At 40.3% G+C, this 24,553-nt stretch overlaps 1 protein-coding gene across 8 annotated transcripts in view; it reads left to right on the plus strand.

The window, feature by feature from the left end:
- The window catches only part of ZNF143 (zinc finger protein 143), a 64,933-nt gene that overhangs the window by 15,291 nt on the left and 25,089 nt on the right, over window positions 1–24,553 (plus strand). For 4 of the 8 annotated variants that reach the window (XM_027581600.1, XM_027581595.1, XM_027581599.2 and 1 more), the window contains exons 2-9: window positions 8,771–8,889; window positions 9,102–9,194; window positions 10,033–10,116; window positions 10,633–10,716; window positions 12,174–12,370; window positions 13,162–13,236; window positions 22,505–22,624; window positions 24,416–24,491. In XM_027581600.1, the coding sequence (XP_027437401.1) occupies window positions 8,778–8,889; window positions 9,102–9,194; window positions 10,033–10,116; window positions 10,633–10,716; window positions 12,174–12,370; window positions 13,162–13,236; window positions 22,505–22,624; window positions 24,416–24,491 (841 nt within the window). In that variant the 5' untranslated portion in view covers window positions 8,771–8,777. Of the gene's footprint in view, window positions 1–6,755; window positions 7,490–7,781; window positions 8,202–8,770; window positions 8,890–9,101; window positions 9,195–10,032; window positions 10,117–10,632; window positions 10,717–12,173; window positions 12,371–13,161; window positions 13,237–22,504; window positions 22,625–24,415; window positions 24,492–24,553 lie in introns of those variants that run through there. The other 4 variants (XM_027581597.2, XM_027581598.2, XM_027581601.1 and 1 more) reach the window with 4 other exon arrangements.

Raw genomic sequence — 24,553 nt, forward strand, 5'->3', positions numbered from 1 at the left:
CCCAGGCGCCCCTCCTCTTTATTGTTAATACTGCATTATATAAATTTATCACAGCATTTTTATCCATTCTTTAATTGATGGATACTTAGGTTCTTTTCAGTTTGGAGTATTATGAATAAAACTGCAATGGACAATTCTTGTACAAGTTTTTTGTGAACATATATTTTCATTGGGTAAATAAATACCTAGGAATGGCCATTGAACTTTATGTTAAATTGGAGATTAGTGACCAGCCAGGGCAGTTTCCATAGAGTTAGGGGCCGAAACCAGATAGATGGTAGTGGGAAATCAGGAAGTATTGTTAGTAACAACTGTTAAGGAAATCTAGCTAAGGGGCACCTGGGTGGTTCAGCCTTCAGCTCAGGTCATGATCAGTGGGTCCTGGGATCAAGCCCTGTCGAAGTCTCTGCTCAGCAGGGAGTCTACTCTCCCTCTCCCTCTCCCGCTCCCCTTGCTTGTGCTCCCGCTCATGCTCTCTCTCAAATAAATAAATAAAATCTTTTAAAAAAAAACAAAAGAAATCTAGCTAAAATTATCTAGTCTAGATAAGGAGGAAAGACAGAGACTAGTAGCTAAATCAGAGGTGAGATTCTGTTTATTTGATTTTATTTTTGTATTTTTAAAATTCTTGATGGGAAGGAACTAGTAGAGAAAGAGAAAGGGTTGTTTGCAGAAGAGGTCCCTGAGATCCCCAAGGAGGAAAGACAAATGAAATGCAGGTTGGAGGAATGAGTTTTACCTTGTAGGAAGGTAATCTGGTAGGAGAGAAGGAGGAAGTGTATGTAAATGCAGTCAAGTGATAGGTTTATTGGCAAAGAATTCCTCTCTAATGACTTCTATACTTTCTGTGAAGTTCGGAGCTGATTAATTTGCTGAAAATGAGGTGGCAAGGACAAGGGGTAGGGAGAGCAGGAAAGGGAGTAGAGAGATTTGAGGCAAATGGAAAATATTTTAGGGGGGCCTGGCTGGCTCAGTCAGTAGAGTGTGTGACTCTTGATCTTGGGATTGTGAGCTCGAGCCCCACGTTGTACAGAATACTTAAAAATATAAAAATCTTAAAAAAAATATTTTAAGTAGTTACCATGAAGAAACAAATGTAAGTGTGCTGGACAGCTTTGGGGGTTCATAGGAGGTTGGAAGAGCTCAAAGAACTTTTATGGCCCTGAAGAACTGTTCCATTTATTATTTTTTTTAAGATTTTATTTATTTATTTGACACAGACAGCTGAGAGAGGGAACACAAGCAAGGGGAGTGGGAGAGGGAGAAGCAGGCTACCTGCAGAACAGGGAGCCTGATGTGGGACTCCATCCCAGGACCCTGGGATCATGACCTGAGCCGAACGCATACGCTTAACGACTGAGCCACCCAGGTGCCCCGTTCCATTTATTTTATTTTTTTTAAGTAATCCCTATACCCAGCATGAGGCTCGAACCTACAACCCTGATATCAAGAGTCACGTACTGTACCAACTGAGCCAGCCAGGTGCCCCAGGACTGTTCATTTAACTATCAAATAAGTTATTAGATCTGAAAAGTGCTTTGTAAATATGAGGCGTACATAGTTATTTCTGCCTAGAGGTATATGTTTAAACTATCCATGTTTAGTGTCCTATTCAATGCCTTTTTGGACAGAGGATCTGTTTTGTTTAGGAGTTGTGTATCAGGAATGCCCTGATACAGGATATACAGTGCTTATCTTGGGAAGTAAAGTACAACTTAGCATACATAATAGTCTTGGAATGACTGTATGCTTTTTTCTTTTTAAGTAGGCTCCACACCCAGCACGGAGCCCAGTGAAGGGCTTGAACTCACGACCCTGAGATCAAGATCTTAGCTGAAATCAGGAGTCGGATGCTTAACCGACTGAGGCAACCAGGCGCCCCCGACTTTATGCCTTTTTAATAGAGCAATGTCAGAAATGGCTTTTGAATATGCCAGAAGCTCTCTTTCTCCTGCTGCTTCTATTCCTGAAACTCCCTAGTCTCAGTGAAAGCAAACCAGGGCATGCTTTGCAACCTGCTGTCTGCAGGCATGCCCTTATCAAGCCAGGTTGTTAGTGGCTGATCTGTTGAAGTTTGAGAGAAAGAGTTTTTAAAGTTCTTTTTTATATCAATGGTTCAGTTAATATTAAGCCATCACCAAAATTGACATGCCTGATGACTAGATCTAGATGTTCATTTCTAAAGTCTTGTCTCTGCTCTCATGTTTTTTTCACATAAATATTTTTAGCATTAAGCCTGGTAGATCTTATTGCAACCACCTTCCCGTCAGTGTCAAATATTCAGTTACTGAATGGTCCTAGAATTTGGCAAAGCCTTCAAATACCACCATTTCATCCATCCAGTAGAATATTCTACTGCCCAGGTAAAATCGGCAGTATAAATTCTATCCCTGTATTTTACCCTTTAGCATCCTAGGGAGCCTGCAAAAACTCTACCTCATTTGCCAGCACATTCCAGCTGCTCTGTATTTAATTGAATTACATTTCATCAGTGGAACATACTAAGTCCCTGTGTGTATTTAAATAAAACTGAAGAGACCTGAAAGACCGTTTTCTACAAATACTAACCAAGGCAGTGTAAACTGAAAGTGCAGGCATCCATTGTACAGGATAGTCCACTGTTTTCATATTGCTCTATGTACCAAAGAACTTCCTTATTCCAGGTTAGGAGATATCCTAAAATGTAGCATGAATGACCAACGTTAAATGGAAAAGCACCTTTCATAGTAGTGAATTTACAAGGCAAATTTGGAATTGAAAGCAGGTAATAGGAAGACCTAGCTTCTCTGTTGTATTTAGGTGAAACTGACCTGAGGTTAGGACCTGAGTTTGACAGTTTGTGAAGGCCTACTTTATGTGGCTCCATGCAAAGAGACATCTAAGATGTGTTAATCTAGATTTCTTTTTTCTTTTCTCTTCTTTTCTTTTTTCTTTTCTTTCCTTCCTTCTTTCTTTCTTTCTTTCTTTCTTTTTCTTTCTTTTCTTCCTTTCCTTCTTTCTTTCTTCCCTTCCTTCCTTCTTTCCTTCCTTCCTTCCAGTAGGCTCCAGGACAGTGTGGAGCCCAGCGTGCAGCTTGAACTCACTACCCTGAGGTCAAGACCTGGGCTGAGATCAGGAGTTGGGCACTTAACCAACCGAGCCACCCAAGCACTCCAGATTTCTTTTTTTTTTAAGATTTTATTTATCAGAGGGAGAGAGAGCGTGCGCACACAAGCAGGGGGGAGCAGCAGGCAGAGGGAGAAGCAGGCTCCCCACTGAGCAAGGAGCCCGATGTGGGACTCGATCCCAGGACCCTGGGATCATGACCTGAGCCGAAGGCAGACGCTTAACCAACTGAGCCACCCAGGCACCCCTTTTTATATAATTTCTTATCATGATAAAGATTACTTGCTTTTGGAGTTCTTGCTTTTATACCTAGATCATTAGACTTATGTTTTCATAATAACTTGTGGTAATAATGGTCTCTAACAAATTTGCAATATCTAAGGTCTTTATATTTTATCATTTTTAAAGATTTTATTTTTAAGTAATCTCTCTACCCAACTTGGGGCTCAGACTTACAATCCCAAGATCAAGAGTCACATGCTCCACTAGCTGAGCCAGCAGGGTGCCCTAGGTCTTCACATTTTATTTATTTTATTTTTTTTTAAAGATTTTTTTTATTATTATTTATTCATGAGAGACAGAGAGAGAGAGAGAGAGAGAGGCTGAGGGAGAAGCAGGCTCCCAAGGAGCAGGGAGCCCGATGCGGGACTCGATCCCAGGACCCTGGGATCATGACCTGAGCCGAAGGCAGACGCTTAACCATCTGAGCCACCCAGGCGCCCGGTCTTCACATTTTAAAATATTGGTATGATATAGATTCAAATCAGTGAGGAAATACTGATTTTTTTTTAAGAGTTGAAACCTAGTATTCAGTTACTAATTTTAACCAATTTTCAGCCATTCTTTTTCTTCTTGCCAATAATTACAGATTTTTTCACTTTTTTTGAAAGCTTATTATTTTTTAGTAATCTCTACACCAATGTGGGGCTTGACCTCACGACCCCAAGATCAAGAGTTTCATGCTTTTCCAACTTAGATAGCCAGGTGCCCTGGATATTTTTCACTTTTATTATTAATTATTTTTTTAATTATGAAATCTGTCAAAAATAAGGAGGAGAATAAGTATTTGAATGAACACCCATGTACCCACCCAGCTTTTAACAGATCCTAACATTTTGCCATATGTGTTCAGCTCTTTTTTTTTTTTTTTTAAGATTTTATTTATTTGCAAGAGAGAGCACACATGAGCATGTGCAGGGGGAGGGGCAAAGCGAGGGAGACGCAGAGTCCCCACTGATCAGGGAGCCTGACTCAGGGCTCCATCCCAGGACACTTAACTGACTGAGCCACCCAGTTCTTTTTAAAAAAATTATGGTAAAACACAACATAAAATTTACATTTTAACCATTTTTGAGTACAATACAGTAGTGTTAACTGTATACACAGTGTTGTGCTGCAGACCTCTAGAAAGTTTTCATCTTACAAAAATGTGTCTCTAGGGAACAAGTCCCCTTTTCCGCTGTCCCCTAGTCCCTGGCAACCACCATTCTACTTTCTAAGAGTTTGACTACTTTAGATACCTCATATTAGTGGAATCATGCAGTATGTGTCCTTTTTCTTAAGATTTTATTTATTTGAGAAAGAGAGCATAAGCAGGGGGAAGGGCAGAAGGAGAGGGAGAAGCAGACTCCCTGTTGAGCAGGGAGCCTGATGCAGGACTCGATCCCAGGACCCTGGGATCATGACCCAAGCTGAAGGCAGATTCTTAACCGACTGAGCCACCCAGGTGCCCCATGGTATGTTTTCCCTAGGCTGACATGCATCATCATCTTCCAGAAAGGCAGGGACTTTATTTATTACACACTGTATCTTCTTGGAGTTTCCTATAGTGCTCCAGCATAGCCTCCTCTGTGTCTGATTTTGGCCCATGATTCATTCTTTTTTTTTTTTTTAAGATTTATTTTTTTATTTTGAGAGAGTGAGAATGAGAGAGAGAGAGAGAGAGAGTACATGAGAGCGGGGAAGGTCAGAGGGAGAAGCAGGCCCCTCGCCGAGCAGGGAGCCCGATGCGGGACTCGATCCGGGGACTCCAGGATCATGACCTGAGCCGAAGGAAGCACATGAAATTGACTACCTTTCAGAAGGTGGCCCTTTCTAAAGATATCATATATATCTTACATGTTCATTTCCACACATCCTGAAAATGTCAGTGACAGAAATGATCAAGAAGACATGATGATGGATATGATGTGAGCAACTGCAGAGTGTTTGGTCTGTGGTTCATTTATGCCTTTTCTTCACTATCATATTTTCCCCCATGTGATCATTTTGTAACAAAGACCTTTGTATCCCACAGTCTTTTTTGAGAACTTTAAAAAGAAAATGTGCTGTATATCTGCCATGACTTATCATCTCTGGTAATTGTAGTGCCATTTGAACTTCTCTAAGCCCTTTCTCCCATCACTGCTTCATGTATTTGCCAGCAATTTATGTCCAGGAAACAGTTGTCTCTTCATCCTTCAGTTAATGTAGCTTTTGTCCCCCCCCCCCCCATTAGGATCGAAACTATAGGTGCTGAAGCCTTCCTAAAGAAATGTAACAATTGACCAGCTTTCAGGCAAGGGAGAACTTTTATTTATTGCAGATATGTCAGTTACCTGTTGATGCTATATATTGTAGTTATTTGGAGATTTTAAGTAATTAAATGAAAATGACAAACTTGGGGCACCTGGATGGCTCAGCGGTTGAGCATCTGCCTTTGGCTCGGGTCATGATCCCAGGGGTCTGGGGATCAGGCCCGGCGTCAGGCTCCCTGCTCTGCGGAGAGTCTGCTTCTTCCTTTTTCTCTCCCTCTGCCTCTCCCCTGCTCGTGCTCTCTCTCTCTCAAATAAATAAATAAATCTTAAAAAAAAAATGACAAACCTTAGGGGTGCCTGGGTGGCACAGGCGGTTAAGCATCTGCCTTCGACTTAGGTCATGTTCCCAGGGTTCTGGGATCGAGCCCCACATAGGGCTCCTTGCTCAGCAGTGAGTCTATTTCTCCCTCTTCCTTTCCCCCTCTGCCTGCTTGTTCTCTCTTTCTCTCTCTCAAATAAATAAAATCTTTCTTTAATAAGATTTTATTTATTTTTTTGACAGAGAGAGACACAGTGAGAGAGGGAACACAAGCAGGGGGAGTGGGAGAGGGAGAAGCAGGTTTCCCGCAGAGCAGGGAGCCCGATGCAGGGCTCGATCCCAGGACCCCGGGATCATGACCTGAGCCAAAGCCAGACACCTAACGACTGAGCCACCCAGGCGCCCCTATTTATTTATTTTTAAGATTTTATTTATGAGGTGCCTGGGTGGCTCAGTTGGTTAAGCGACTGCCTTCGGCTCAGGTCATGATCCTGGAGTCCCAGGATGGAGTCCCGCATCAGGCTCCCTGCTCAACAGGGAGTCTGCTTCTCCCTCTGACCCTACCCCCTCTCATGTGCTCTCTATCTCTCTCTCTCTCTCATTCTCGCTCTCTCAAATGAATAAATAAAATCTTTTTTTTTAAAAAAAGATTTTATTTTTTTTGGCAGAGAGAAACACAGTGAGAGAGGGAACACAAGCAGGGGGAGTGGGAGAGGGAGAACAGGCTTCCCACGGAGCAGGGAGCCTGATGTGGGACTCGATCCCAGGACCCTGGGACCATGACCTGAGCTGAAGGCAGATGCTTAATGACTGAGCCACCCAGGCGCCCCAATAAATAAAATCTTAAAAAAAAAAAATGACAAACCTTAAGACATTTCTTAACATCATGACCCAAATTACCTTGTAATCTGCCTTTTAAAAAATTCATCTCCTAGAATACTGCAGAAATTACAATGCTTATTATATCTTTATAGGTGTTTCCCTTCCATTTCCTTATCTTAATTTGTTTCTGTTACAGAGTGACAGAACTTGTTCTGAAAATTAACCTCTCCCAATCCTCTTCTCATCAGGCCTCTTAACAGCAGAATACTAGTGTTACTTTGAGGCTTCTCTGTTAACCCTTAGAGGTAGCAAGGAAATGTTGAAGTTTCAATCTGCTCTATGAACAGTTGTGGATGTGAATCTTTCAGGACTCCCTGAAAAGTCAGCCCTTGATTGACTTTTATCACCATGGTGATACTTTTCTGTAAGCTTAAACTACAGTTCCTGGCTTTAATCCAAAGGGTACAGTTTAGTGTTTCTAAAACAAAAATCTTCAAGTAGTCATAAATATAATTGCAAATTATTACTGTCTGCACATTGTTGTTTTAAATATTGACACTAAAATCAGATCTTTAGACCTGGAAAGTCCTCAAGAGATCCTCTGGTCCAGTTCCTTGGCTCAAGGCAACTAAGTTATCCCAACTCCTGTTTGAAGCAACTCAAGGCCCACAGAGATAATGGGACCTGGAAGTAGGAAAAGAGAGGAAGGCAGTTGTGGTGGTGACTGGTAAAAGAGCCATTTATACATTTATTTAGCACCTGTTGTGTGTCTGTTATGTGTCTAGTACCTTTTAGACATGTGAGTCAGCAGTGAGCAAGCAGATAAAAATCCCAGTGCATTCCCAGTGGAGGGAAAAATAGATAAGAAACAAACTAAATAGGGGCGCCTGGGTGTCTCATTCAGTTAAGCATCGACCCTTGTTTTTGGCTCAGGTCATGATCTCAGGGTCATGAGGTTGAGCCCTGTATTGGCCTCTGCACTGGGTGTGGAGCCTGCTTAAGGTTCTCTCTCTTCCTCTCCCTCTGCCCCTCACCGCCCCTCCCCTTCTCCCTCTAAAACAAACAAACAAACAAACAGAAACAAACTATGTAAATACATATAATATGTCAAATCATAAGTGATATGCAGAAATATAGTAAAGGAGGGAAAAGGGATAGGGTATATCATGGTTGGGAGGTGGGAGGTACAGTTTGAAATGAAGTGAACAAAGAAGCTCTCAGTGGGGTAACAACATTAAGACTTGAAGAAAATGAGGGAATAACAATGAAGAGACTGCAAAGCATGTTTCAGGCAGAAGGAACATCAACTGTAAAGGTCCTGAGGCAACATCACCCAGTGTGTTTGAGCAAAGGAGGGACACCAATGTGGCTGAAATGAAATGAATGAGATAGAGAGCAGTAGGAAGAGAGGGGCAAGATCATCGGCCTCATAGACCAGGGTAAAGATTTTTGGCTTTACTCTGATAAGTTATCAGAGGGTTTTGAGCAGAAGAGGGACATGATCTAACTTTTCCCTTCTCAAGGGCACAGTGCCTCTTGTGTTGAGAGGTGACTGTGGGGCGGTCACAGGGGCAGCAGGGAGTCCCGTTAGGATGCTATATGGCAGTCATGTGGGCAAGAGGTGGCAGGGGCTTGAATCAGGGCAGGGCTGGCAGAGTGAGAAGTGAGACTCAGGATGGCCCTCTGCAGATCAAGGCAACAAGATTGTGGAAGTAAGTGGGAATCCACCATGTTAAACCCAAAGAACCCTAATGAAGTGGAAGCTTTAGGACATGGGACAAAATTGATAGGCAAGAGTTGTCAGTGTGCTCAATAGTTTACTGATCAATTATGGAAAGTGTGCTTTGGACTTTGGGTTAATACTCTTACCCCGCATATTGAGTGAAATTTCAGCTTATTTCAAACACTTTATTTTTGTAGCAAATTTCTGTCGTTCATGAATATTCTTTGTAGCTTTTATTTTATTTGCATTGTTCCTCGTTCTCAAGTGCCTATATTTCTCTTCAAGGTAGAAAATGTTGTTAGCCCAAATAAATCGAGATTCTCAGGGAATGACAGAGTTTCCTGGAGGAGGAATGGAGGCTCAACACGTTACCCTGTGCCTGACAGAGGCAGTGACAGTGGCAGGTGAGCCATTTTATTTGAGAGTATCATGTGGGTTCCCTTGCTGTGGACTCTGGGTGCAGGAGGACAGGGAGATATTTTTTGTAAGTGCTAGAAGAACTCCCATTTGAGTCTTAAGTTAAGCAGTCTGCCTTATGCCTAATTTTTATTTAAAAAACTTAATTTAGCGTGTGTGTGTGATAGTTATCTAAAGAAAATAACTTTTTTTATAATAGATGGTGACAATTTAGAAAATATGGAAGGTGTAAGCTTGCAAGCAGTAACACTTGCAGATGGTTCTACCGCTTATATACAACACAATTCTAAAGGTACGTGCCACTTATACAGCCCATGGGTTAATACCGGCAATTCATAACCTCAGAGTTGGAGCACCTAGCAACTCCAGCCCTTCCCAGCCCATTCTAAAGATGCTATATTGCATATGGTAATTTTCAGTAGTTTCAGGTTAATTTAAATTTGTTTTGATAATTTAGGGACACCCTTTGAGATATTTGGTATATACCCCTGGGTGTCAAAATTAGTGGGGAAGTGGGGGGAGTGTCCCCAACCTCTTTCTAGTAAGACGCTTCTTGCTTTTTTAGTTCAAGTGATTATTTAATGTTTTTACAAAACACACATGGAAGTATAGACGTTTGGTTTTGCTTATATAACATTATCTGTAAATCATTGTTTACTTCGCTCAGAGAAACAGCTCAATTCTTGTTTTTATGGGAACCTACTGAGCACATGTATACATAGTCAATGGACTTCTAGCACCTAGAAATGACAATGACATCTGGCCTCATATGCACTCACGTATCTGTCAGTCTTCCCAGTTTCAGCTTCCCTGTAGTCAGGGTCACTGTACCTAAGTGGCTCTGCAAGGTAAATAGATTTAGCTCACATAGCTTGCTGTGATGAGCCACTCTTCCTCTTAAACTTATTTAATTGAAAATTAGAGGGGAGGCAGAATGGCTGAGGGAGGATTTTCTGCTTTCTGTAGGATCACTGGATGTGTTTTTGAATTGCCTCAGAACATTGAGGGAAGAATCAAGATGAACATGATCTTAAGTAGTGTATGTTTTTATAGTTGATACCATTTTGAAATTGTATAAAGTTTAAAATGTTTGCTTGTGCTAATTTATTGGCTTAAATCTTTTGTTCCAGATGGAAAACTCATAGATGGCCAGGTTATTCAGTTGGAGGATGGTTCTGCTGCCTATGTTCAACATGTACCCATACCTAAAAGTAGTAAGTATTTGATACTTACTTACCTCCTGATTCTCATACTTCAGTATTTGCTGCCTCCAGTACCTCTTACTGTGTAAACTTGGTTCAGGTCTCCAGTCCTCCTTTTGAAAGGAGAGATAAGTAGGTGTCAAAGAGAGGATCTAAAGACCATTAGGACTTCACGGAGACTTTGTCTCAAAGATAATGGAAAAGAAGTTACTGGACTACACTCTAGAGATATCCTACGTGAATATTTCTATCACTTGAGCTAACTCCTATGTGTCTCTCATTTTCTTCCTTTTTTCCCCCCTTCTTTCAACTCTCCTTATTCCCTAGTATATATTCCTAAAACAAGTATTCCACTATGTTTTTACTAAGCACTTACTTAAAGCAGCTTTACTGAAAATACTTTAATGTTCAAGGACTCATAAAACACGTATAGGTTTTTATAATGTGTTTAATGGTTTATTGACTCTTATTGCTGAGTTATCAGATTGTTTGAAAACATGGGATCTAAATGTAAGCATTGTTCTTGAGCAGGGGACAGTTTGCGTTTAGAGGATGGCCAAGCAGTGCAGCTAGAAGATGGAACTACAGCGTTTATTCACCATACCTCCAAAGGTAAACTAACTTTGGAAATAGGAAGAAGGGAGAAGTGGGGGTGCAGGAAAAATAAGACCCGCCTGTGTTTGCTGAAATGCTGTCACATAAAAGAAGATTTGTACTTGTTCTCTGAAATACAAGATGGCAGATTTGGGCACAGTCTAAGGGAAAACATTCTAATCATTTGAGCTGTCCAGTAACAGGTTGGAATAGCAAACAACTGGTCCCTGGAAGACTTCAAATAGAGGCTACTATTCAAATATGGAAATTAAACATTTGAAAGTTAAATTGTTGATTTTTTTCCTCTTAAATATAATTTTTTAAAAGATTTTATTTATCTATTTGAGAGAGAGAGAGAGAGAGATGGCGAGAGAGAGTACAAGCAGTGGGGAGAGGGAGAAGCAGGCTCCCAGCTGGAGCAGGGAGCCCGACATGGGGCTTGATCCCAGGACCCTGGGATCATGACCCGAGCTGAAGGCAGATGCTCAACCAACTGAGCCACCCAGGCGCCCCCTGAATATAATTTTTAAGCACGATCCTTTGCCTGTTGTGTTGTCTTTAAAACGAAATAAAAATTTAAAATTTATTTGGAGCAAATGTGGCAAAAATGTTAATGCTTATTAATTTCGTGTGGGGAGGCGCAGGGACTTGAGGTGGAATGCATAGGAGTAATGAGCATAGCTCTGCAGCCAGACTCTCTGGATTCAAATCTGGGCCTGCTGTCTTTTAGCTAGGTGACCTTGTTCAAATTATTTAACCTCCCTGTGCTTCAGTTTCATCCTATGTAAAATGAGTATTACAATAAGTATCCACATCATAGGGTAGTTATGACGACAAAATGTGCAAACATATGTAAAGCACAATATTTGTCACATAGGAAAGGCTCAATAAATGTTTGCTATTATTACCTTATAGAATATTTTATAGAATGACATAACATGTTTTAGAAAGACTTTAGTTGTGAAACCAAAGGGGGAAATTTTTTTAAATTTAGAATACTTAAATTTGTAAGTAAATTTGTTTAATTAAAGTTGAGAAAAAGTAAACTCTGAATTTTCTTCTTTAGCACTGGGACTTAATCACAGGTTCATTGTGATTGGCCAGATTTATTATTTCACAATGCTGTCTATATGTTGGTATGCTTATTTAGAAGGAAAAAAAGCCCATGGACTTTGGAGTCGCCCTGACTTGAGTTTAGATCCTGGTTCCTCCACATACTGATTTTGACTGTTGTTAGTTTTCTCAATTTTCCAGTTCCTAAGGAAAGTGACTTTACTTCCCCCAAACCTCAGTTTCCCTTCTGTAGAGTGAGGGTGGTAACTATACCTACCTCACAGAATCGTTGTGAGGATTGAAGGAATCATACCTGTAAGGCCCATGGACCTACTCAGCCGAAGTTCCTTCCCTTCTTCCTTTCAGTCTGTAACTCTGTCAGACCGCCTCTGATTTCACACCCTTCTCTTCCCCTCCCCCAGACAGTTATGACCAGAGTGCATTGCAGGCGGTGCAGCTGGAAGACGGCACCACTGCGTACATCCACCATGCGGTGCAGGTCCCGCAGTCGGACACCATCTTGGCAATTCAGGCTGATGGGACGGTGGCAGGTCTGCACACTGGGGATGCCACGATTGACCCTGACACCATCAGTGCTTTGGAACAGTATGCGGCAAAGGTACAGCATTTTACAATGTCAAGAATGTCCCAGACACAGCTTCTTTACTTTTCCTGAAAATAAAACAACAAAAAAGTGTACTTTATCGAATAAGAAACTAGCAATTCAAAGTCAAAATCAGACAGCCTTAAGGAGAAGATCTGTATTTCTCTCAAAAGAAGTGAAGTGTAGGAAGAAATAGTTGAATACAGATAACAGGAATGGAATAAGAGCTTATGGAAAAGAAAATGGTGACAGATAAGTCACAGAAAGATATATTCAAGGATGAATGCTATAAAAGAAATAATAAAGTATGCATGGAACTGCTAATGAATTAAGTAGAAATCAGAGATCGGGAAAAGTGAAGGAAAGTCTCAGTCAAGTTTTACATCGAAAAGGCTGGGTTTTTTCCTTGCACAGAACATATATCTTTCATAAAATTTATTTATTTATTTATTTATTTATTTATTTATTTATTTATTTATTTTTTATTCATTAGAGATAGAGAGCGCATGAGCAGGGGGAGAGGCAGAAGGAGAGGGAGAAGCAGGCTCCCGGCTGAGCCAAGAGCCCGATGTGGGGCTCGATCCCAGGACCCTGGGATCATGACCTGAGCCAAAGACAGACGCTTAAACATCTGAGCCACCCAGGCGCCCCTCTTTCATATAATTTAAAAGGTTTCTTTTCACCAGTTTTTATAGCAGAAAATTTCACACAAACATAAAAATAAGTGATAATGAATCCCTATGTACTAATCACCTAAAGAAATGTCAAAAGGGAAAACTTTTTTAAGCTTTATTTTATTCCTCTAGGTGTCCATTGATGGAAGTGAAAGTGTAACAGGTACTGGAATGATTGGAGAAAATGAGCAAGAGAAAAAAATGCAGGTATGTAAAGCTACTTATTTACAGAAGAATCTTTCTCTTAGCATTTCAAGGCCCTTCTGTGAATGAAAGCAAGAATAGCCAACTCACTATCTCTGTAGGAAAATCTTTTCGGAGAAAGAGTACGTATTAGGCAGTAGCTTTCTCGAACTACCTCTGGTCTCAGGATTCACTGTGGATGCAGAGTGGCACTAAAGAAATAGAAGTATCCCAGAAATCCAAATGAAGTTTGTGTTCTGGAATCTGAGGCAGTCGTGGAGACCAGAGGATCTTCTGCTTCCACCGAATGCAGTTTGTGGATCCTTCCTCTGGGGCCCACCATTGCTTTGACTAACCCACCCTCCCTACTTTGCTCTTTATGTCTCTGTTTCTTCTGCTTCCACCTGATTCCCTACGTACTTTTCTTTTCAGCCTCCGTAGAGAAGGTCCAGCCTTGCTAATCATCATTGTTCCTACTGGGCAAAGCTGTTTGTGCTTTTTCTACCAGACTGCTTCCCAGGCTGCACATGAGTATCTGAATAGATACTCACCCTGGGTCCAGTCATTGGGCATCCATTACCCAAACAACGGCCCAAAGCAGCAGTGCCTCTAAAAGTGGGATAGTAAATGCAAAATAATCACAGATGCTTTCTGGGAGATCTGCAAGTCAAAATCCCAGACTTGCATAATTCAAGCATATTTATAATTCAAGCATGATTATAGCATATTCTTGCTTTAATGCTGCTCCTTATTTTCTCAGCAGTTACCTCTAATAGTTCACTGATTGTTCCCTCATGTCAGTTGTTTGCATTCTTTGAGAGTTTTATCATACTGAACTCCTGTTCTCAAATTATTCCTTCAGGGCCACAATTTTAACTTGAGCATTAGCATCACCACTTAATAACATGGAGTGATACTATTAGAAGTTATCGAGAAGATTTTACATTTATAATAGTAAATGATAAAATAACAGGAATCACTGAAATCACTGGTAAAAATGTGATACTTCTAAACATTGCTGAAGAGCCAGCATTTCTGTTTCCTCTCTGAAGTGGTATCATGAAGGGGCAGTAGTATAAACACAGTTTGCAATTCACCAAGCCCATCAGCTTTGATGTTGTGTGATTCTTGGTGAAATTTTCAAGTCTTTGAAGTCATAAAATGAGAAATATTTTTTGTACTGCAGTATGTCAAATCCACCGAGTCAAGCTCTACTAAAATGCAAATGTGGTATAAATATATTCAAGAGATGTAGGCCAGTGCCTTGGAGTCTATCTCATATTAGTTACTAACAATTAAGTTTTTAAATAATGGAATATTTTTAAAAAGAGACAGTTGTAGCTACACTTGCAATAAACTAATATAGAATGGGTCTTACAAAAAATGAGTAAATTTATCACTGGGCTGTATAATGTTATACTATTATCATAAAAGTCTATCTATTACTGGGGCACCTGGGTGGATCAGTCGGTTTAGTGTCTGCCTTCTGCTCAGGTCATGATCCCAAGGTTCTGGGAGGGAGCCCTGTGTTGGGCTTCCTGCTCAGTGGGGAGTCTGCTTCTCCCTCTGCCCCTCACCCTGCTCGTGCTCTCTCTCACTCACTCTTTCTCTCTCTTGCTTTCGCTCTCAAAAAAATAAATAAAATCTTTTAAAAAAAGTTCTGTCTATTACCATCAATAATTATTTCTGAATCCAGAAATATAACTAGGAATTCAGTACTGCTAAAGGAAAATGTCATAAAAAGCCCTATTATTACAAACATATAACCATTTGGTGTTGGTGCCAATAGACAGAGAAACAGAAGGAAGTTGAATAGGATTTTTTTTGTAACTGTAGCTTTTTCTCCTTTGCCTTTTGTACCTCTCCTTTACAGGCTAGATCTACGCTATCCAATATGGTAGCCACATGTGGCTACTGAGCACTTGAAGTGTGGCCACTCAGAATCAAGATGTGCTGTGAGTGTAAAATACATATAGGATTTTGAAGACTTATTATGAGAAAAATAATGTAAAATATCTCAATAATTTCTCATATTCATTACATGTTGAAATGATAATATTTTAGACATATTGGGTTAAACAAAAGAATTACTAAAATTAGTTTTACCTGTTTCTTTTTGCTTTTTAAATGTGGCTACTAGAACACACATACGTTCAGTTAGCCAACATATAGTACATCATTAGTAGAACATATTTTTTTTAAAGTAGGCTCCAGGCCCAATGTGGAACCCAACACGGGGCTTGAACTCACAACCCTGAGATCAAGACCTGAGCTGAGATCGAGAGTTGGATGCTTAACCGACTTAGCCATGCAGGTGCCCCAGAACATTCTTAATTATATACGTGGCTTGCACTTGTGACTCCTATTTCTCTTCATTAGTGTTGGACCGGAAGTTCATGAATCCTCAATGCTTTCATACAATTTAGTACCATACTTGAGGTTGAGAGCCCAGTACATAGTATTAAAAGGTCAAAATATCCCAAAAGAACCACTGCAAGTGAGCAGCACCTTCTCTTGGTATTCCTACTTCTGCCAGAATGCTTAAGAAGTTATAACTCTGTGCCTGGCTGAACTTTAAGAGATCTGTAGCTAATGCAGTAGATTTTTTGTAAATAGTCTTGTCTCAAAGCTCCAGATTTTTTTTCATTTGAGGCTTACAGTTTAGAACTCTTTCTTTCATCTGTAACATAAACATACTAATTGTGCTGCTGAGTTGATCTCTTACATGAAACCAGGTTTCATAAGACAAGACAGACCTAGAGTATCTAAAGCAGCTGTGCTCTTGGGGGGACAGTTTTGCCGCCCCCACCAGGAGACATTTAGCAATGTCTGGAGACAGTTTTGGTTGTCACAATTGGGGGAATATTACTGGCATATAGTGGGTAGATGTCCTGCAAGGCATATGACAGCCCCGGCAACAAAGAATTATCCTGTTCAGAATGTCAGTAGTGCCGAATTTGAAAACCCTGATCTAAAGTACTCTATTTAAGGATGTGTGAATGTTCATTTGTGAGAACTGTAAGGCTGATGGGGTGGGTATTTGGGGGAGGCTGTGACTGCTGTCGTTGCCCTCATGCTGTACCTTAGTTAAGTAGAAAACAGCGTGCTATTAAAGTAGCACACATGTATAATCAAAAATCCACATAGTTTCTACTCTGCCATGTAGTAGCTATGTGAATGAGCAAGTTATGTGACTTCTCTGGATCTGAGCTTTCTTATCTGCTAAATGAGAATAACAGTAATTTTGCCTTACCCATCTCATGAGGTTATGAAAACCAAATGAAATTTTCATTTGATGAATATTTTAAGGAACACATGAGAACATTATTTGCAACTGTGTAAGTATTATACAACTTGTTCCTGCTTTCCATGTTTTCGCTTTTTTTCATGGTAGCCATTAGTTTATTTTAACTTCATTTGAAACTAATTGTATTTACATTGGAGATCAAAGTTCTTTGGCTTGGTACTTTTAATCAGTACTCTAATAGAAAGTACAGAAAGCCAGTCAAATCAGCTTAGGGAAAACGAGATATTGTAAGGATATAGCAGAGCTTATAAGAAGCCAAGAACAGGAACTGCTGGACAGCCAGGCTTCACAGGAACCAGAATTGCAAAGAAGCCAGGATTGGAGGTTGATCTCACTCCTTTTTCTTCCTCCTCCCCTCTTCCATGGCATCTCTGCTCTCTTCTCTGTAGACAGGTGCCCTCTTTGTCTTCAGTGAATTTGCATATAGCTCATCACAGCCATGCTTGCTCAGGTTTACCACCCACAACCAACTCAAGATTTTCCTTTATTTCTTAGGTCAAATTCCAGCGAAGGAAAGTTTGTGGACTTAGCTTGATTTTTAAGTTGAGCCCCATGAGGCATAGGTTACTGGCCAGCCTATACATAACACCATCTGTTCTGGTTATCAGGCTCTGTGGCTGGCGTGGCAGATTCTCCCAGAACATGGGTTAGGTGATTACCCCCAAACCTGCCTGTATATATAGGCAGTTTGAATGTGGATCGTATTTCATGCATATTTTCTGTACTTCTATCTAGCTATGTGATCTTGGGCAAACAAACCTTGCTTTTCTAAGCCTCTTCTTTTCATCTCTAAAAGGCAGGTATCTGATTAGTGATTATTAATCAGGGGCAAATATGAGATTGAGCTACAGAGCTTTATTTTATTTTATTTTTTTATCAATTTTTTTAAAGATTTTATTTATTTATTTGACAGAGAGAGACACAGCCAGAGAGGGAACACAAGCAGGGGGAGTGGGAGAGGGAGAAGAAGGTTCCCGTGGAGCAGGGAGCCTGATGCGGGGCTTGATCCCAGGACCCTGGGACCATGACCTGAGCAAAAGGCAGACGCTTAACCGACTGAGCCACCCAGGTGCCCCTGAGCTACAGAGCTTTTAAAAAAATAACCCATGACTGGGGCGCCTGGGTGGCTCAGTCCGTTAAGCCTCCAACTCTTGGTTTTGGCTCAGGTCAAGATCTGAGGGTCAGCAGGGAGTCTGCCTCCCGTCTCCTTCTTTGCCGCTCCCCCTGCTCACACTTTCTCTCTCTCTCTAAAATAAATAAATATTTAAAAAAAAGGGGGTGCCTGGATGGCTCAGTTGGTTAAGCGTCTGCCTTCAGCTCAGGTCATGATCCTGGAGTCCTGGGATCGAGCCCCATGTCAGGTTCCCTGCTGGGTGGGGAGCCTGCTTCTCTCCCTCTCCTCCCAGTTCCTGCTATCTCTTGCTATCTGTGTCTCTCTCTCTCTCTCAAATTTTTTTTTAAAGATTTTATTTATTTATTTGAGAGAATGAGAGAGAAAGCACATGAGATGGGGGAGGGTCAGAGGGAGAAGCAGACTCCCTGCCGAGCAGGGAGCCCGATGCGGGACTCGATCCAGGGACTCCAGGATCATGACCTGAGCTGAAGGCAGTCGCTTAACCAACTGAGCCACCCAGGCGCCCAAATAAATAAATAAAATCTTTAAAAAACAAAAACAAAAACCTATGACTAAGGTCAGTTTCCCGAGATTTGATCAGTAGGTCTGAGATGGGACCCAGGATTTTTTTAAAAAAATTTTTAGTAGGGTTTTTTTTTTAAATCATTTCAAAGAAGTACATTGAAAAAACCCAAAATGACCAATTTTCTTACTATATAGATAGCTACTGCATACTTTTTTTTTTTAAAGATAATCATGTTTACTTTTAGAAAATCCATTTGTTGTCTTATCTTCAGTTTCTTTCTTCAGTGTTTTACAGTTTTCAGAGTACAGGTCTTCACCTCCTTGGTTAAGTTTATTCCTAGGTATTTTATTCTTCCTGGTACAATGGTAATGTACCTGTTTTCTTAATTTCTCTTTCTGCTATTTCATTATTAGTGTATAGAAATACAACCAATTTCTGTGTATTAATTTTCTATCTTCCTAGTTTACTGAATTCATTTATTCTGATAGTTTTTTGGTAGAATCTTTAGGGTTTTCTATGTATAGTATCATGTCATCTGCAAATAGTAACAGTTTAACTTCTTTCTTCCTAATATAGATGTCTTTTATTTCTTTGCTTGTCTGACTGCTGTGGCTGGACCACTTTCTTACACCATACACAAAAATAAACTCAAAATGGATTAAAGACCTAAATGTGAGACCTGAAACCATAAAACCCCTAGAGGAGAACAAAGGCAGTAATTTCTCTGATATTGGCTATAGCAACATTTTTTGTAGACATGTCTCCTAAGGCAAGGGAAACAGAAACAAAAATTAACTATTGGGACTACAGTTAACATAAAAAGCTTTTGCACAGCAAAGGAAACCATCAAGAAAAAAGCAACTACTGCATGGGAGAAGATATTTGCAAATGATATATCTAATAAGGGGTTAATATCCAAAATATATACATTTAAAAAAAAACTTACACAACTCAACACCAGAAAAACAAATAATTGGATTAAAATGGTAGAGGCCCTGAAAATACTAATTCAAAAAGATATAAGCACTCCTATCTTTATTACAGCATTACATACAATAGTGAAGATATGGAAGCAGCCCAGGTGTCCGTTGATTGTGGAAGAGATAAAGAAATTATGGTATATATAAAATGGAATATTTTGCAGCCATAAAAAAAGTGAGATCTTGCCATTGCTGACAACTTGGACGGACTTAGAGGGTATGCCAAGTGAAACAAGTCAGAGAAAGACAAATACCATATGGTTTCATTTATATGTGGAATCTAAAAAATAAATAAACAAAAAGCAGAATCAGACCTATAAATGCAGAGAACAAAACAATGGTTACCAGAGGAGAAGGGGTGTGGGGGGATGGGCAAAATGGCGAAGGAGAGGGGGAGATACAGGCTTCCAATTAGGGAATGAATACATTGAGGGAATAAAAGGCACAGCCCAGGAATCTGGTCAGTGGTATTGTAATAGTGTTGCACGGTGACAGGCGATAGCTACACCATGGTGAGGGTGGCATCTCATACAGAGATGTTGAACCACTATGCTGTACACCCAAAACTAATATAACATTGTGTGTCAACTATACTCAAGTAAAAAAAATTAGATTAAAAAAGAACTTATTTAATTGTACCCTTAAAAAAAATCCAAATGGTATAGAGAGGTAAAAATAAAAAGTGAAGGACCACTCACTACCCAATGATAATAATTGTTAGAATATCTGTGGAGGATTTTTGTTTGTTTGTTTGTTTGTTTAAGTAGGCTCCACACCCAGTGTGGGGTTCGAACTCACGACCCTGAGATCAAGAGTCACATGCTCTACCAACTGAGTCAGCCAGGCGCCCCTTTGTTTGTTTTTTAAATCTTCCTGGCAATTCTGATGTGTCCCATGTTCCCTCAAGGTCCCTCTGTTGCCACACTTCTTTCATTAATTCCTTTCTTGAAAGAGAACATACTTTTAAAAATTCTTTAGGTAGCTTGCATTTTATCCTTTCCCAAGAGTATAAATTATTTACATCCTAATATACAGGTTTACACACATCAGATAACAAAAGTTCTATATGCTGTGTGCATCAGACCTTTACAGTAAATGGAATGTCAAGTACTGAACTAGGCAGTAAAATCACCGGTTTTCCTCAACCCTGTCAGCTCTCACTCTGCAGCTACGGAAGCTCTGCCAGTTAGTTACCACTCTACCGCACCCTGAAGCCTGGTGGGTGACTAGCATGAGCTCTAGAGCTAATCTGCTTCAAGTCCTTCTTCCCAGCCTTTGACCTTGGGCAGGTGACATTACTTAACTACCTTGAGCCTGATTTTTCTTATTTGTAAATCATAGGAAATATTTAATTCACTGGATAGTCATGGAGGACCAACAAGACAGCACAGGAAAGCACCCACCACGATGCATCACATAAATGCACCTCCTCAGTAAATGATAGTGGACCTCTTTATTATTGAAGTCACTTTGGAATTTAGTCTTAGGCTCAGCGCTTTATTTACCAGTGGGATTTGCACCTCCTCAGAACCCTAGAATGTTAAAGCTAGAGGGGACTTAGCATTATCTTCTTGTACGGTGGTTTTCAAACTCTGATTTTTCAGTGGGGGGAAGTCGTAGGGTTTCTTTGCCGTCCCTCAGGGACTAGCAGAGCTCTGAGCCACCCACACCTGCCTGGGCCAGGAGAGGCAGGAATGCTTTTATCTGTTTTGCACAGTAGAATGCTATGTAAGATTTCATCTGGCAAAGGAATTTAATTCCTTGAAAAAAGTTTAAAAAAGAAAAAAAAATAACTGATTTAGTACAGTATGTTCTTTATACAGACAGACAAGCCCTACTGACTTGCACAAGATCACACAGTGAATTTATGGCAGAGCTAAAGTTCTCTCTTAATTCCCAGAACATACATTAAGCAAAATAGTAATGAAGTCATTTTCTGTAAATGGTTTTAGAAGATGATTAGTATTTCACTGGTATTAGCTTCTCTAACATTTCCCTTATGATAATGTATCAGGTTTTTCTTTTGACAGAGACTGCATATGTCCTATGCTGAAATAACCGATACAGCCCTGAAATACCTATTACAGCTTTAGCCTATTCGTTTAGCTTTGGAACTTGGACTCTGTCCACCTTCACCCTTAAAATATCTGCAGAATCATCTATTGCTTTCTATTCCGTGGTCATTGTCCTAGGCTAGTTTTCAGCACTTCTTCCCTGCATATTCATGGTTACACAGACTTTAGGTTTCTTGCCTCTTTTGTCTTTCGCTGTTTCACACCATTACCAGAGTTGTCTTTCTAAAACACAGAGCTGATCTTGGTCAATCCCTCACTATAAAAATGTTGGGGCATCTGGAAGAGCACGTGACTCTTGATCTCGGAGTTGTGAGTTCAAGCCCCATGTTGGGTGTAGGGTTTACTCAAATAAACAAACTTAAAGAATGTTAAGGCCTGCCTTAGCTTTCATTGTCTAGGTTAACTCTTCAGAATGGCTTCTAAAGCTTTTCCCAAATGTGGTCTTCAGCTTCCCTTTCTTTTTCATGTTACTCACTCTGTCATATAGACATAATCCTCTCGTACTAAGTTTCCAGTTCTTCCAGGCACACTTCCATACTTTTGGTCATACTCTTCCTTCTGTCTGGACTGCTCGCCTCACTCCTCATTTCCAGCCTTCAATTTTCACTTCGAAACAAGTCACCCTAACCTACAACTCTGTCACCCCAGGACCCACAGAGTAGAAAGTCATTCTTCCTTCCATTTTTATGGTATCTTAATTTCTAGAATAGGTGGTCGTCTTTAAAAGCTTCTAAAGTCAGGACAATTGTTTGAAGTCTTGTGGTGTTGAGTCCCAGAAAAATGATCTACTGAATATAAGTACAGACTAGGACCATATGCATTGTCATATGCATTGTACTGTCTCCCCACAGGTGACCACAGGGATCTAAACCCCTCATTTTCATTGCTTTGAAATGCTTTTGAAATTGAAAATGCTCTTTACATTGTTTTAGGACAGATGTCCTGTATGTATACATACATATGTATATATATATATCCCGTGAGCATGTCATGGAATACCTGTGCACAACGGTGATGCCACCTGGGTTGATTTTTCTAGAATGGGAACAGATCTGTGAACTCTAGCTGTGCCCCCTCATGGATCTCATCTTTTGACTTCCTCCACAGCTGCTGACTTCAGCTGTGGAACAGAAATAACCTAACTGGCTCAACACAATAGACTCTTTGTAAAATGATCATCTGAGTCTGGAAACCCACATTACAGTTTTATCTTTTTTATTCTGAAAACAGTAATTTCATCTACTTTACTTCTGTATAAATAATTTAAATCTTACTTTTTGTTTCATCTAGATTGTCTTACAAGGACATGCGACAAGAGTAACTGCTAAATCCCAGCAGAGTGGAGAGAAGGCATTTCGATGTGAATATGACGGATGTGGAAAATTATATACGACAGCTCATCATCTTAAGGTATATTTAAAGGAAATGCTGTATCTAATTATGACAATACCTAGGACATTAAATGCCAACACAGTATATTTATAGCATTCAAATGCCGTTATTTTCCCTCACTTACCAAGTTGAAGACACACGCTCACACTTACACACAGGCCATGCAAAACCCTATGCAGATTTTAGAAACTGTCAACTCTTCGAGAGCTTGGACCGTTCTTCATCTCTGTCTCCCTAATGTCTGGCATACTACCTGGCACATGGTAGATACTCTGTGTATTTGAATATATTTTTGTCGGATGTGAGATTTATGTAAGTTTAGGAGAGATGTGTATGTAATCATTCTGTTAACAGTGATTTACTGAAATCTAGCAGAAGTTTCTGTTGATGTGCCCTGTCTTTCAAATCTATGGGCCAAATATTTTTATGGCAGCTCTATACAACATACCACGACTCAGTAGCTAACACTTAGTGAATAATTTACAGTGTGTCAGGAGGCAGGCATTTAGCCTATTTAGAATAGGGGTCCCCATTACCCTTTGGTATGTAACCTTGACATGTTACTTGGCATCTTAGGGCATCATTTTCCTTATTTTACAAGCACCTCCCTCACAGAGTGGTTGTGAGAAATAAATAAGCAGTACCGAAAAGAATGGCCTGATAGAGATTCAGTAAATGTTGGTCACTGTCATGATTATTCATTTGCCACGACAGCTCTCTATGGTAGATACGGTTATGTCTCGGCTTTACAGAGAGGATTTGAGGCTCAGAGAAGGCACATGCCATGGCCATCCCGCTAGTCCACGGTAAAGCCTTGCCTTGGGGCAGGGCCCCTCTTGCAGCAGCCTCCACACTCTTTTTTTTTTTTTAATTTTTTTAAAGATTTTACTTATTTGACCAGCCCCCAAACTCTTAACCTTACGTTGTGTAGCCTCTCCCTATGCTCTGCTCCTAGCTCTCACCATGTCTGTGTTCCATATGGATACCTTTGACCACTGTAGAGAAATGCACACCTCCAGTACTCCTGTTCTGTATTTAAAATGAGTACTTCTTGGGACGCCTGGGTGGCTCAGTTGTTAAGCGTCTGCCTTCGGCTCCAGGTCATGATCCCAGGGTCCTGGGATTGAGCCCCGCATCGGGATCCGTACTCTGCAGGAAGCCTGCTTCTCCCTCTCCCACTCCCCCTACTTGTATTCGTTCTCTCGCTCTGTCTCTGTCAAATAAATAAAATCTTTAAAAAAATAATAATATAAATAAATAAATAAAATAAGTACTTCTTATACAGCATTTAGGTCTATTTTGAGAATTGTTGGGCCATAGTTTTTGAGGAAAGTTGTCTTTTGTTTTTCAGAAAAACCATACAAACAACACAACACAGTTCACCTTTGAACAGCACAAGTTTGAGCTGCATGGTCTGCTTCTATGAGAATTTTTTCAATAAATACAGTATAGTACTGTAAATGTATTTTATCTTCTTAACAACATTTTCTTTTCTATGGCTTACTATATTGTAAGAATACAGTATGTAAAGCATATAACATACGAAATAATGTGATAATCAGCTTTATGGTATTGGTAAGGCTTCTGCTCAACAGTAGGCTATTAGTAGTGTACGTTTTGGGGGTTCCAGAAGTTATATGCTGGTTTTTGACTATATGAGAGGCAGTGGTCAGCACCCCTAACCCCTGCATTGTTCAAAGGTCAACTGTAATTCAACAGAGGGGAAAAAAGAAAAATAGGTCTTTATTGAGACCATCTACCTGAGAGATGCCTAAAGGAAATAGAATCATGCCTGCGTTTTAATGACAGGTCCATGAGAGATCACACACAGGAGACCGGCCTTATCAGTGTGAGCATCTAGGCTGTGGGAAAGCATTTGCAACAGGTAAAAACATGAATTTTCTTTGTTTCATGGTTCCACTTAGGGGGCAAGCAGAGACTGGCCAG

The sequence above is a fragment of the Zalophus californianus genome, chromosome 11 (genome assembly GCF_009762305.2).
Source record: "Zalophus californianus isolate mZalCal1 chromosome 11, mZalCal1.pri.v2, whole genome shotgun sequence".
In the NCBI taxonomy this organism is placed as follows: Eukaryota; Metazoa; Chordata; class Mammalia; order Carnivora; family Otariidae; genus Zalophus; species Zalophus californianus.